The sequence below is a fragment of the Phalacrocorax aristotelis genome, chromosome 12 (genome assembly GCF_949628215.1).
Source record: "Phalacrocorax aristotelis chromosome 12, bGulAri2.1, whole genome shotgun sequence".
NCBI lineage: Eukaryota > Metazoa > Chordata > Aves > Suliformes > Phalacrocoracidae > Phalacrocorax > Phalacrocorax aristotelis.
The window spans coordinates 2341663-2356670 of NC_134287.1; the positions used below are offsets into that span (position 1 = coordinate 2341663).

The window sequence follows — 15008 nt, forward strand, 5'->3', positions numbered from 1 at the left end:
ACGGTGGGGTAGAGCTAAGTGTGTTTATCTCCTGCTGTCCCATCCTGGTGCAACAGAAGCTCCTGCTAGGGGTGACCTGCAGAATTCAAGTGAGAAGCGTCCTGTGACCATTTACTGAGGTACTTGACAAACTAATAACCAATTTCAGTGGTGATACTGTGACATGATGGAGACCAAGAGGAGGAGCTGTCTGCAGAGCCAAGGCAAACACATGAGCACAGATCCCAGGAGAAGGGGCGTCAGAGCTTGTGTTTGTATGGTTTTCTTTAACTAGGCACTTCTGAAAAGCACCTGTGATTTCCACAGCCCATCTTACTGATGCAATGCTGCCTAATACTGTTGGGTCATCCATCCTGAGATCCTATTCTTGATGAGTCTGCGGAAGGCATGAGCTAGGGCAGGGGAGCTCTCAGGAGCCTCCTCCAGCTCTGCAGCAAGGCCGTAACCCAGGGCATGCTGCCAGCAGCAGCTCGTTTCCTGCAGTGTAAGAGGAACAGGAGGAAGCTGGTCAGCAGCCCATTGCTCCCAGAGGGCAGGGCTGCAAGGCACCAGTCTGTCTCGTCAAGGGCAGGTGCAGGGAAACAGGGACTGAGAGAGAAAGCAAGGAGTGGAAGAAACCACAGACGGAAATGGAAGGGAATGTCTAGGGCGGGAGTCCAAGGGGGGCATAGGTAAGGGGATTTGAGAAAGGCAACAGGATCTTGATGAAGGAAGACATGAGGATGGATGGACAGCAGCCCTGGGCACCGAGAGCGAAGGACAACACAAAATCCCTTGCACCAGTCAGCCTGAATTTCCACTGCAAGGCTCTCACACACTCTGGAATGGGCTTCACCACATGAAGACTCAAAAAAACCCAACCCTACAAACAGTGCCATTTTTAACTTCACTTCACGATGGGAGTGGAGGACAAGTCATGATATGAAAATCTGAGGTAGCAATACTCCCTTCGCTGTACCGTTCGCAGAGGCAAAGGATAAGAGGGCTGTGTTGTGGGGAAAGATGCTGAGCAGCTCTGAAAAATGTCATGGACAGGCAAAAGTCTGTTAGACAACACCAGATACGTTGGTGAATATACCAAAACCATTAACATAGTTTTGGTGGAAAACAAAATATCACAGAAAGTTTTTCTACAAGTACTTTTCAGATTTTTTGGGGAAAAAAGCTCTGAAACCACAGTAGTAAATATCAGATAATGAAAGAAATTAAACTTATCAAAAGACTTTTTAAAGAATGTTTTAATGTCAAAAAAATCTCCTTTGTCACCTTCCCTGTCCCAAAAGCCTTGTGAAAAATATTTTTCTCCCTGTACTTGGATGTTCTCTTCCTCTGTAATTAGTATTTTCATTATGCAGAAAAAAGTGTTTTGCTATTTCTCCCAATGGCTGCAAAAAGCAAACATATGTCCAACTGACGCAGTAAAAATGGAAAATGAACCCTTATTTTCAATGGAAGTGAACTGTGAAGCAGAAATTTGGAAAATGTCACTTCAGCGAGTGATCTTGTTCCAGTGGGAAACAACGTGTAGCTCTGGTAACCTCTGAAAATGTAAAGATAATATTTTGACTGATTCTGGGAAATTCAGAGATAGGAACTTTTTGCGTTATGAATCCAAACGCCACTCCCAAAACAGAGTTAAGTTGTGTTCCATTTGCTTTCTAAGCTCAACGTTTTCCCGAACAACCAAGACAACTATGAAATTACCTTAAAAATCAAACAAAAAGAGGTAAACAAAAAACCCCAAAGAACTCTTCCCTCTTCCCCTGCAAATCCCACAAATCCCACGAAGCAAAGCAATCCCTCTCTCCGAGGTCACCCCAGTCACTGGCCGCTGGATGGGGCGGTCGGGAAGAACACCACGCGCCGAGGCGTATCAGGCTGTACTTTCACGTCCACCCAACGGCAAACCAGAATCCACTGACTGCTCTCAGCATGCCGGTACAGGAGTGACCTTGTTCCCGCCTGGGCTGGGTCTAGCAGAGCTGTGGGCTCGCTCCTGGGGCTGCCGGGCTCCTCCGACTGCACAGCCACAGCTCCGTGCTCTCATAGCACTGACCTGATCTCCCCATTCTTCAGCCATAAAGTAAGTGTGTGCGTTGTGTGTGTACTCATATATACTTACGTGTACGTATATGTATATTTATACACTCCCGCCCCAAAGCCTAACTCACAAGAAGCCAATTCTCCACTGAGGAATTACTATTAGAAAAGTCAACCAAACAATAAATAACTTTGCTCTTTTCTGTGCTAGCTTCTCCATGAAATACAGGCCTGTGATATCCCTTATTTTTTTTTTTTTTTAAAACCAACACAACAAACAAAACAAACCAGCAGAAGGACATCTAGTCATTTTCTTGTTTCGCTTTCAATATTCTTCAGCTCTAGTTAATTTTACAGGCCAGGGAACAGAGACGATCCTATTCTTCCACTGAATCTGGCTCAATAGGATTCTTTCCACCCTATTTCCCAGATGTACGTTTGATTTTTCTAATGTTCTCACTGATACAATAATCCTTCAGCTTGTTCTGTTTTACATTGCCTCTTTTGAGCCCCTCGTCCTCCCTACAGCCGAGCTGGAAGGCAAGGAACTGAGGGTGCCTGTTCAGAGCCAGCCCCCTGCATGTTTCCTTGACCGCACAGGCTAACAGAGGCTCCGTTGTGCTCTGCGCTGATAGAAATGTACCAACCGAGAGAGTGAAAGGCAGAGGATAGATTCATATTATACAATGTTAGTGCTATCAAAATACAGCTGGGCCTAAAGAGCCTATTCAGAAGCTCTAGGTCGTGCTTAAAAAGTAAATAAGGTGTCTCGAGCGCAGCTGCCTTGAGAATGCAGCTTAATGGAACAGTTAAGGCCATTTTACAAAGCAGCATAGGAAGCTGAGCTTGCTCTTAGTTTCCTTAACGCACCAAAAGGAAAATGGAAGAGTCTAAACTTTAGATACTGACGCTGTGTGTTTGGTTAATAACTAGAGAAACGCCATATCGGTATTTTGCCAAAAGCCAGAGGGATGTAACTCATCCGCCCTAGGTGACACCAATTAGGGCTACTTTTAAAGTCTGTTGTTTGGTGTGAAAGTCACCCACGCAAACGAGCCCAGCACAAGGGCTTGTGCCACCCCTGTATCTGTGCAGCGCTTTATGGCCCCTACTGCTGTAACGCTATAACCCCCTCCCCGGAGAGCAAAGGTGGTGGAATGGACTCTGGCCGGAGAAGGGCCACACTGGGGAGAAAGATGGTGTCATCTCTGCTCAGTCCTCACGTTTCAAAGTGCCACCACAGAAAGCCTAATCAACAGCCTGAAGCAGCAGCACTCAATTCTTACAGAGTTGTCCCCCCCAGAATAACAGGACAGAGACAGGCTCCCACGAGGAAATTGTGAGGGCTTTGAGCTAAGCTATCGTGAGTGACCCAGCGGCAGCACGCAGATGTGTCTGTGGCTCCGAAAGGCACAAACTCCCTTCGCCCTCCCTGGAGGAATCTAATCCTGACCTATGTCTGACCAACAGTCTGTAGCAAGGCAGGAGATGCTCTCTGCCTACATATAGGATATGACCAAGAAATGCGTCTTTGCACAGAATTCGACAGAAACTTTATTCTCCGTTAACTTTGCTATAATTTGTTTCTTCATCACCTGCACGGTTCATGATTTCTCTCATTAGTCACTTTATTATTAAATCTAAGAAGCATTTTTATGAAGTTGGGTAGGAAGCGTAATTACTGTTGTAGAACGACTACTGCATATTTAATTCAAAATGAGCAGAATCCACAAACAAAGAACTTATCCTTTGACTTCAACACACGTGCCTGGAAAAAAAGGCTAAGAACTCATAGGGCTGAAAAGGTCTCATATCCTACTGTGGCTGGCCAGCTTCTTCCCCGTTGTGCTCAAATCATTACAGTGGAGACATTGCTGTTGACCTTTTGGGGCAATACTTTTAAACAGATGCCACAGCAAACATTTTAGCTCATTTTGAAATCTCTGGTTCTTGTGACAAATTTTTAGCCTTAGGGTAACGTGGAAAGAGACGAGCTTACAAAAAAAAAAAAAATCAGAGTAAATAAGAGAAAGATGAGGTGGTTGGGAGAGAAGAGCATCGCTGCTGCTAACAGGGAAGTGACATGCCAGCATGTCTGCTACACCTTACCTTATCCCCTGGCTGTGGTCTCATAAGAGAGACTTGATCATAGCCTCGTCGAACCAAAGCCCACAGTGCATCAAGTTTGCCCTGCAATTTAAAAAAAAAAAAAAAAATTGGCACGACCAAGCAATCTGTGAAAAACAGCATGAGATTAAACTACAGGTGAGTTGATCCAGCATTTTTGTATTAAACTGTCTGCAGAAACATTGCTTCTTGTGCCCTTGCCCTCTGTATACTGCTTATCCGGACCGCCAGAAAAGAGACTCCAGCGAGGTAACATGTACCTGATAAACAATGGGCCAAATTCAGCCAGCTCAGAACTCCCTGGGGATGACTGTCGTTTACTGTGAACGACTCCAAGAGGCACAGTTAGACATGTGTTACGCTAACAAAAGGCAGAACAACAGAAGTACTGGACTGATGGGAGGCCAGGTGGATCATGGTTAAACAGCCAGAAGACAACCCACCTAGGCAACCTTAAAAATTCACGGGTACTTTCTACACAATAAATTCAAGCACTGTTACACTGATCTGTGAGCACGGTGGGGATGGGGGAACCTCATTCCACAAAGCACTGGTTTGGGACACGGCGGCAGGTTTCTGGGATAGGCATAGCATGCTGCTCCCTCAGCCTGCGCTAGCCCTCCAGCCTCCTCTGTAAGCGGAGGGAACTACTCCGCCCTGCCCCAAGGGTTGTGTGAGGATACATGCATGAAATGACAGGGAGACACCAGATACTATAATGACATGGAAGAAATGGGGATGAAAGCGTGGAGAGACCGAGCAACTTGCCCAAAATCAAACACTACGTCTTGTGGCTGAACTAGAGGGGAACGGAGCTGAATCCCAACCCAAGACCTTAGCCACAGTGCAATCAAAGCAAGGACGGTGCACTTTGATCCTCTTTGTATGCCGCCTTGAGATGGCACAAAAGAGCATCCGTCCTCCCCAAGAGGTGCGATATCTGCTGCTGCAATCCAGGCTGTGCAAAAATACCTGAAAAGAAGGTGTGAGCCAAGAGAGGGAAGATCTCTGCTCGTGCCCTCCGAAACCCTCCACTCTTCCTCAAAAACCTATGGCAACACAGTGCCAGGTGAAATGCACGTTCCAAGAAATGGGCAAAGTTGAGGGTTACTGGCCATTTTTTCTAAATAGGCTCTCCCAGCCCCGCCGTAAGCAAGGCTGCGCTAAGGAAATGGGATGTAGTAACATGCAGGACGTAAGAGACTTGGTGAAACCGAGGGGCAGACACATTACCTTGATCGGAGAGTACCATTTCGGCTGGGAAGGTGGTTTCCTCACATGGGGCTTTTTCGGCTTGGGTTCCCATGGCTCATACTCTTGTTCTGGCAACTTAATAATAGCATTTTTGGGCTTCTCCAGTTTTGCTCCTTCCTCTGTTGACCCCTTATCTCCCCATCGCACCTGAAGCCAGGAGAGCACACCGTAAGTAGAGACACTCCCACAGTCCCCACCGGCAGGTGGATTTCACAGACGTTAATCTGGTTCCCATCAGATGACCCAATGCCACCAGACATGAAGCCAAATTTACAAAGGCACCAAACTCCCACTGTAATCAGAAATACACATTTAAGAGCCAGTCTCACTCAAAAGCTGCTTGAATTACTAGCCTTGGCTAGTAACCTAAGTGTGTTGCGGGTAGTCACAGCATCCAGGGCAGATTAATCCATTTCCAAGTGAAATCTGAAGCACTCTGCCCAGATCTACTAGGACACAGGTATAAAACGCTTCCCATTGCCTTGTGCAAAAAGCAGGCAGCAGCACCGGCTGAAGGTAGGCAGGCTTTGCAGCTAGCCCTGAGCAGCCCCTGTTGTCCGGTTCAAAACTGAAAAAAAAGGGCCAGTGGACAAGAACGTGAATGGTTTAAGAGCCCCAGCCCTCAAACTTGTGCAGCTACTACTAAAAACAGCTCTTGAAAAGATGGCCTGGCACAGTCACAAGAGAGGTCAGTAACTTTATCTTCACATACTATACTCTACTTATTTCAGGCTGAAATTGTGGTTTTGTTGTCTGACTTACCTCAAACAGAAATGTGACGCTACTTCCAAGGGCAATACATGATCCATAGGGTTACACAGCATCGAGGATAAAATTCTCCCAAGGAAAATGGTTAAGGATATTAAAATGCCATTCATCAACTGCAGACTTGCAGGGATGTCCCAAGAAGCCACTGCTTTCATTCTGTTAGCCCTAGTTTGGTCCAGACCCTCAGCTGGTTTACATTAGCCCATCTCCTTCAGCTACCAATTAAATCTAGTGGGAGTTTCTGGTGTGACATCCCTGAAAGTCACCATTAGGCCCTCAACTGATACAGGTGTGTGACAGTTCCCTGCCTTATATTATCCACGGTAAGGAGTATTGAATTGATTTCACTAACATAGTTATTTACATGAGTTAGCGGCTGATCACAGAATTATCCACCGAATCCCTGGAATGTACATGCCATAAGACAGCACAAGGCCAATTTCTTTCACAGTAATACCTCACTTTGCACATCGAGACTGGCTTGTGCATGAATCCCAGCACAAGATCTGATTCATTGGCCAACTTCAACACAGATGGTGTTTTGTGCATTAGGAGTTAATGCTTAACTGAAAAAACAAAGAAACAAAACAAAAAAAAACCACCCCCAAAACCAAACCCCCAACAAGACCCGAAAGAAAAGAATAAAGAGGGGGGAAAAATAATTTAAAAAAAAAAAAAATCACTGGGCACAGTGCAGATGGCACCCTCAAATACTCAAAACCAGTGGAACTCTGCCTGGGACAAGAGAACTGGGCTCAATTGCACTGAAGGGTTTGATTCAGTAAATTAAGACTTCTTTTGGTGCTTAACCCATTTCTTAACCTGCAAGTTTTCTCTGGCTCATAATGGTAGATTCATTTAATTATGCACCCAAAGGATGGCAGCTTGATGTCTGTTACTTGGACAGCAGGAGCAATCAGGTGAACAAGCCCCAGTTAAATCCCAGTCTCTAGTCCATCAAGGTAACTTTTTAAAAATACTGTTACGATTATAATTAAATGTGCTGCTTTTTACAACACTAAAGAACGAGCCAAATACCTCCATCCTCTTAATCCCACCAACACCTCGACCTCCATAATAAGACGCGTCCACGGTCGGCCACTTTTTCTTTGGCAATCCATCTTCGTCATCTGATTCCTATGGGAAAGACGGTAAGATATTACTGCTAACTGCATAAACTATGGAAAACAACCGAACATCCTACGGTCCGATCCTTGGATATCTGGCTTTGTGTGTTATAGTCTTTTGCTGACAAAAAACAAAAGTGTCTTGTCTCTGCAGCTGCAATTTTAACTAGGGAAGCCAAAGAGGATTGCCTATTCCTCTATCCAGGCAGCTTTTATTTAGTCAAATATGCACTGAGCTTCAAAATCACAACTGACTTGTAAGGGAAGGCAAAGTGGAGATGAATCGTACATTATACTGACTCGCCACTACGCTATGCAGAAAATGCGGCAATCGCTTAGCCCAAAGAAATCATTTATTAATTGCGCTTTTAGAACTTACTGTCACCTAACAGGGGAAAAAAGCTACCACTGTGAGTTTTCTAACATGTGCATCAGACCCTTTTCTCATGGCAGCTGTAACCAGTTATTCTACGCTGCTTGATTCTTTGTAGGGTCTGGCTCAAGCTGTTCAGTTTGGAACCAGGACTCAGACTGGAGCTTCTCCAAATTGTCAGGAAGCTCAGATCCAGAGTTTTTGACCTGCAATTATAAAGACTGCCGATTATTTTTCTGGAACGTGGGAGAGTCTGAATCAGGGTTTTACTTCAGGTTCATTGTCTGTTCTTGCTTAACTGAAAGCTGGCAAGTGTTTCTGATTTGACGACCCTGGGAACACATTTCCAGCTCCATCATCCTGAGCCGATAGAAGTCACTGGGATTTCTCAGACTCCCTATCATTATACTGAGTTGAGGCAGCTGAAAGTCACACTCCAGGCACAGGAAAGGGCCCAACAAGCCTCCTACAAGACCATCTTCGCTCCTCAGACTCTTTAATAAAGATAAATAACTACACCTCATGCTGAGATGCAGATATATGTGCTGCTTTTGGACTGGCCATGCACAGTGCGCTCTGCTAATTCTCATCAGTACAAGTATGTTTCTAGAAACACTGCCTGGGCTTAGTTTTTACTAAAAAAATAGCAAAAAACCCTAAAACGTCAAGTGAGATCCAAACATTAGAGAAGGACGCAAATTATTGTCAGATTACTAGGTGACGTTTTCTCAAAATTGCCCTACATGTTTCTATTGAAATGTAAAAGGAATTGAGAGTCCAAAAGCCAATAATAGCTTTTAAAAAACATGCCTTAACTTTTGCTTGTTCATGTTTAACTCTTAGGTTATGCCTCGGAGATAGGTATTCCCATCAGTTATCCAGTGACATCTGGTCTCTGATCTATAGTTCATGGGTCAGTTCCTCCAACAAATTCTTTAGCATGGCCAGGCAAGGCTGGAGCTGACATCCCCATTACCTAGCACAGGGGTTTGGGTTTGATATTTTTTGTTTTCTTTTGGTTTTTTGTTTGGGGCTTCTGTTTTTGTCCCAGGTCAGGGAAATAAATATACAAGGAAGGCACTGTGGTTTGGTGTTGGGTTTTGTTGTTGTTTTGTTTTGGGTGTTGGGGTTCTTTTGTTTTTGTGTTGGTTTGGGGGGTTTTTGGTGTTTTTTTTTGGGGGTGCGTGTGGGTTTTTTTGTTTGGTTGGGTTTTTGGAAGACACCAACAAATACACAAACAAATTTTATCCCATTTCATGCCACATTTAAAACAGCACCTGGAGAACTACATCAGCAGTTTCAATTCATTTATATTTGATTTCATTGTGAACTTGAGAACTATATAAGATATCCTGCCTCTTCATGGGATGTAGCACAGATTTTAAGCCTTGGTGTCTAACAACGCTTATTGCTGGTGAGCCTGACAGTAATGTCAGTAACGTCAGTAGTGATGGACGATACTTTTCCTGCTGATAAAGGATTTATACCAAATACCCCCTACTTTAAACACATAGCAAAGCAACATCAACAGTCCACATATGTTTTGAAAAGGAATGGAAATCTAGTGCTTACAGTTTAGAACAAGTTTTAGATAACTATATTCAGTTTAACTGCAGCAATACCAGACTACATCAGCTAAAGGAGAGGCAGGCTGCCATACCTAGGGAGGCTAGGGCTGAGTACAACGAAACAACAACCCATACCGGATAAAGACAAGGCCACGTAAAGGGACGGATAACATCTGCACTCTGCATTATTCCTGGAGGCTTACAGCAGCTCACAGTCCCTTTGATTGCATTTAGAATCTCTGCTGATCAGTATAACCGCAAAGCAGCTGGGAACTCTGCTGCAGGGGTGCAATGCTCTCTGACACAGCATGGCTGCAATTGCATGCCTCATGACAGCACTAATCACCCTAAAACCTGCACGACCTTTCGTATTCTAAAGTTAAATTGTCACAGTGCTGCTGCCCAGGACAAGCAACAGGATCGCATACACAGTAATGCTGGCCTCTGGCAACCTCAAAACAGCAGCTGTGGCTGCCTCCTGATAGTCATGCCAAGTTACAGCAAGCTAGCAGCAAACTGTGAGCTTCTCTTGTGGGTTAGGCAAGTATTTTTCCATCATTTAACTGCCTATGCCTAGGAAAGAAATAAAGGCAGGCATGAGTTTTCTCTGGAGGTACTTTGATTTATTACTATTATTTTCATTAAATTAGTACAGTGAAACAAAGCTGAAGTCAGGGTTAGTGACGTCAAGGTCAGCATGTTACTGTCCCAAAAAAAGCTAAATAGCCTCAAACAGCTCGCAACCTAAATGGAGAAAGGCTAACACTCCTTCCAAAGGTCACTCTGGAGCACAGCCACAGCCGCGGCAGGCTCTTGTCTCCCTCTCCTGTACCAAAGACACAAGAACGTGGCCTTTGCTGTCCTTTCTTCAGCTGCCAGACTTTGTTCCTTACTGCCAATCTGGGCTAAACCCCTGCTGAGAACAACAGCAGCTTTACTGGAGGAGGGAGAGCTTTCAGCACAGCTTGAGAAGCAAAGATTTGCTTACACACCTGCTTGATGCACAGCAGAAGGAACAAAATCCCACAGGAACTATGGGTCCGTGGACTTCTGAGCTATGTAACTATTTTCTCTGTGGATGGAAATAATCTTGCTGTATGTATATAGAGGCCAGAAGGCAGAAATAACTGTCCTGACCCAAGAGACTTCCTCTCACAGCCTTCAAGGTGTCATTAAGACACCTACAGGGCTGACATTCCTGGGCAGCACAATACACTACAGTGGCCTCAGACAGTGCAACAGCTCAAAAATAGCACACTTACAGGTTCTGGAGGTGGTGGTGGCGGCGGCTCCTTGATCACCTGGAATATATAAACAATGGGAGAAATCTGAGATAATGGTAGGGTTGATCCATCTCAATGTTATGTCCTCTCTGCTTTCTTGCTCATAGCACAGATGGAACGGTTGCCCTGTTCCATTCCCCCACATTCAATCCTCTCATTAGCCCCATTGCTTTTCAGCAGGCATAAAATAAATGCTGGAGAGAAGCTAAATCCGTCACATTGGGCTATCTGATTAGCCAGGAAGTACCCTATTAAGTAACTCATAATGCAGCTCCTTATTCTGGCAGTTCTGCCTTAGAATCATAGAATCGTTATGGTTGGAAAAGACCCTTAAGACCATCGAGTCCAACCGCTAACCTGTCACTGCCAAGCCCACCACTAAACCATATCCTCAAGCACCACGTCTACCCTTCTTTTAAATACCTCCAGGGATGGAGACTCCCCCACCTCCCTGGGCAGAATGTCATACAATTACCAAGGTAGTGAAAAATATTCACTCAGAATCTGCAGCGCCTCAGAATAAAAAAAGAAAGCCTAGCTCTTGTCTTTAAAAAGGATCATAACAGCTTATGCACATACTAGTAAATCAGTTCCACTATGCTTTTCTGCAGCAGGTTTCAGGTCTTGTTCTAAGGAGGTCTTGATCCCTACAGAAACTTGGGCCATGTCCACAAGCTCAAACTTCTCATTCAGTGTCAAAATCACGTAGGCCTTGCAACATTCAAAAACCCAGGCCAGAGTGACTTCAACAAGCCCTTTAAGCAATTTGTTGAATCGGGGCCTTACAAACCAGGCACCGTTTTTCTTAAACAAAGTTAACCACCCACTCCAACACTTTAAGGCTGTGCTTTTGCAGAGAAGAGATGAAAACAAGTCAAAAGAATAAAATCCTGTACTTACCACCGTGCAGCAAAGGGGCCAGAACCACCACAGAAGAGCCAGAGCCAGCAGCAGAAAGAGAATCAGGAGAGCAATGAACAGGACGGTCCCAGTCAGCTGCAAATAAGAGGATTACCTCTGAGTTACCCGCACGTGCCACAAACAAGGCAGGAGCCCTGAAGTTACACAATTAGACTGGGCAAAACGAGGCAGGTTTCCCTCACTATGAGGTCTCATGTAAATTGTGCAGGCAATTGCTATCACCATTAGGGTCACATCAGTGTTTGGTGGGACAAATCCTCATTTGAAGTCATGATTCAGGGAAGCACATCCTGTTTGTGGTATGTATTCGTATAATTTATGTATAAATTTATGGTAAGTTTATAGCCCGCTAGATTCAAAGGTGTTAAACTCATATAGAAACCACTCCCAGATCTGTGCTGACAGACCCCTTAATGCTGTCAGAGGAGCACCGCAAACGACATGACCACAGACTCCCAGGTGTGCAGGGCAGCCTTTCATCACTAGAGGTGCAGAATATGTAAATGCTGATATTCGAAGAATGGGAATACTGGAGCTAAGACCTTCTGGGTAAGCGTCCGCATGTCCGCACCACAGAGCAGAGCACAACTTCGCCTCAGCGCCCAAGCCTGCCTGTGTTGCCTCTTGACTCAAACTGCACGCACAACCCCAGCCTGAGCGATTACGCAAACTAGTCCTTATGCTGCTAGTTCTTCATATGCTTCCTAGGGATGGTTTGACTATTTTAAGTGAGATGCTGTAATCATGCTTGTAAGCATTTCTGATTCTTATATTCCATCTATTTCTTTGCAGAGAATGGTGGGACTCCGGGCCTGAATAGCTATGGGTCTACATTCAAAATCAAAGCTAAATTTTCTTTAAAATTACTAGAATAAAAAAAACTTAGGTGTTAACACTTGAAATCAGCTTTTCAGAGCAGCCAGACAGCCAAAGAGAATCACAGTTCTGATTTTCCTGGGTACTTCTTGATTGATTCTTTGTATTCGGAGCATTTCATGGCATCAGTGTGTTCAGAAGAGCTATTACCTCTGCGTATTGTTCTGACGACTATAGGAAAGCAGGTCTTTGTGTGCTGCTTGGCCCCTGCAGAACACACAGAGCACATGGCTTTCTGGAAATCAAACATTTATTGCAGACAGGCAGTGGCATCGGGGACATGCCGTTTCCTTGGACGGCACTGGGCTCTGGGGTGAAGCTAAGACTAGCTTTGGTGCTCTGGCCATTTCTTTTATACTGGGAAAAGAAACCTCTTCAATGGTAGATTTTCTGAGTTTGAGAAGAGGTTCAATTCACCAGCAACAGGGGTACCAGAGAACAGGCAAAACCTGGCAGCAAACTAGAGAAGAGCCTGGGACTAGGAAGACGTGAAAAGAGCTTGAAGAAATGTCTGTGAATCAGGCTGAGGGAACAGGAGCTGGCTGGAGCAGAAGCTGCGAGAGATTTTCAAAGAAGGATAGGTGGGAGGATAAATGGAAAGAAAGCAAATTCTAAAGATTTATGGAGGATAAAGTCTATGAGATTCACCTTATTAAATCAGAAAGTACTTGCTGGATTTCTATCACACCAGAAATGATGCTTAGCCCCTTCTTACAACAGGAGTTCCCTTCACTGTTCCAAGTGGGTTTGTTTTCCCCTTGGACAATGAAAAGGCTGAAGAAAAGAAAGTAACAGCTGATAAGAGCTTTGCAAAGTCTGGGTGAGATCCCAAGTGGCTGAATTGGGTGGTTCCTAAGTCTTTCTTAGGCGAAATCCTAGAGCTGCCAGGACTGGCATGTTGAAGATGGAACTAGCACAACCACGACTCCTACTCCAGGCTTTTAGGCAGGTAGCCCAGTACCCCGTATCTCCGTGTCACGGCATCACCATCCCTGCACTGCTCTGTGGCTTCTTGTTACAGATGCAACAAACTGACCTGTTTTGGGATATACTATTTAGCTCGTCTTATTCATTTGGTCAGGGAGCAGCTGAAAGCCAAGGTGGACTGCTGCCACATGTGCCAGACCCCCTGCTCAAAGGAGTACTGTTAGAAGACACACTACCCAGCTGCAGCTCAGTGCTACAGCCCCCCTCTCGGGCCCTCCTATGGCCCCATGTAGCACTAACGCGTCCAGAAAGCACTTGGGCGGCATGAATTTCTAGCAAAGTCAGTTTGCTGCAGAAAGGATGAGTAAAAGTCAAGCATAACTTTAAGAGGTGTTGCTGCATTCCTTAAAAACAAACCCAAGCACAGCACCAATGCAGTGCACGAGCCACGGATGCACACACCACTGCTACTGTTACTCCAAACACAAATTATCTCCTTGTTTTGTAGCCTTTGTTCCCAGGCGTTGCTTTTCCCATGCTAAGTGCTCATATAAATCGCCAAGACATTTGCCAGCGGCAGCTCGGGAGCTGCTGGCAGCTAGAACCTAAAGAGTTCTCTCAATGATTAAATGTACAAAGCATCGTAGTGAAGCTGGACTTGGAAAAGGAAATAGCAGGCTTCATGCAGCTGAACAGAAATAAGCACAGGGATCACACAGAGGCTTTAGGAGCAAAGTGAAGATACTTACTGTAGAGAAAGGACAGAAGGGCCAGCTGAGGAGGGGAGCTGAGCAGGCCAGCCAACTGCCACCCACAGAAAAGGAAACGGGAGAGGAAAGGAAATGGAGGGAGTCTCTAAAACGAGAAGAGTGAAATGCATGAAATTAAGACAGAGTTGGAAACTGAACTGCCAACCTCCCTGCTTACGGGATGTAACTGGAGCGAGACAGCCTTTTTTTTTGTACCAGCTGAGAATCAGGCTCTCTGCCTCCTTCACATTCAATCTGCAAGCAGCTGGTCAAAAACTGTCAGATTGACAGGACTGGAGATTGGATTCCTCTCTTTATCCTGAGGCTACCGAGAGGAAAGCTTCCTCTGTCCATGTTCTTGCCTGTAGGAAGCCCAGCTAGGGCTAAGACTTCAGTCTTTATCAGAGATAAACTACATATGGGTAACTAAATGCACCAGTTAACACTCGTGTTTCACCACAGATTCAAAAGGTTTTATTGTATCTGAGGTAGAAGAGAGGAATAAAATGTGAAAATATCAGTCTTCAGTGTAGAAAATTTGGAGGAACGTTTTGGAAAAATTAAAATAATCAGGTGAAGCAGCAAACAGATCTCTGCTAAAATGGGTCCCTGCTCCCCGGACTGTTGCAGTAATCTGGTGTGAGATTTCCCACCTCCATTGCTGAAACCATCAGAAAATCTGATCTGCAAGTTCCAGTCACTGCCTCTATCTTCATTCCTGCCCTTCTGTTCTGCAGCTGACAAAAAGGGCAACAATGATTACAAACCAGTATGACAGCATTTGGCATAGGCTATAAAAGTCCTTTTGACTCTAATAACAATTAAGCTCAGCTTTGATACAAAGCGTGTGGTATCAGGTACTTCAGCAAACTCTGTTAGTCCACAGGCACAAGGCCAGATCTTTAGCTACTGTGCTGGCTTGCACCAGCTACGGCCGTTGCCTATTTTTACTCCAAGGCAAGGAAGAGGACTGCTTCTCTAGTAGTCAGCTGCTT

General features: G+C 45.0%; 1 protein-coding gene across 2 annotated transcripts in view; it reads right to left on the bottom strand.

Annotated features, from left to right (window-relative positions):
• The window catches only part of ANTXRL (ANTXR like), a 58359-nt gene that overhangs the window by 14164 nt on the left and 29187 nt on the right, over nt 1-15008 (bottom strand). For both annotated transcript variants that reach the window (XM_075107269.1, XM_075107270.1), the window contains exons 13-17: nt 11441-11536; nt 10520-10558; nt 7228-7326; nt 5401-5568; nt 4150-4230 (exon numbers count right to left, since the gene is read on the bottom strand). In XM_075107269.1, coding sequence (XP_074963370.1) covers nt 4150-4230; nt 5401-5568; nt 7228-7326; nt 10520-10558; nt 11441-11536 — 483 coding nt within the window. The remainder of the gene's footprint in view (nt 1-4149; nt 4231-5400; nt 5569-7227; nt 7327-10519; nt 10559-11440; nt 11537-15008) is intronic.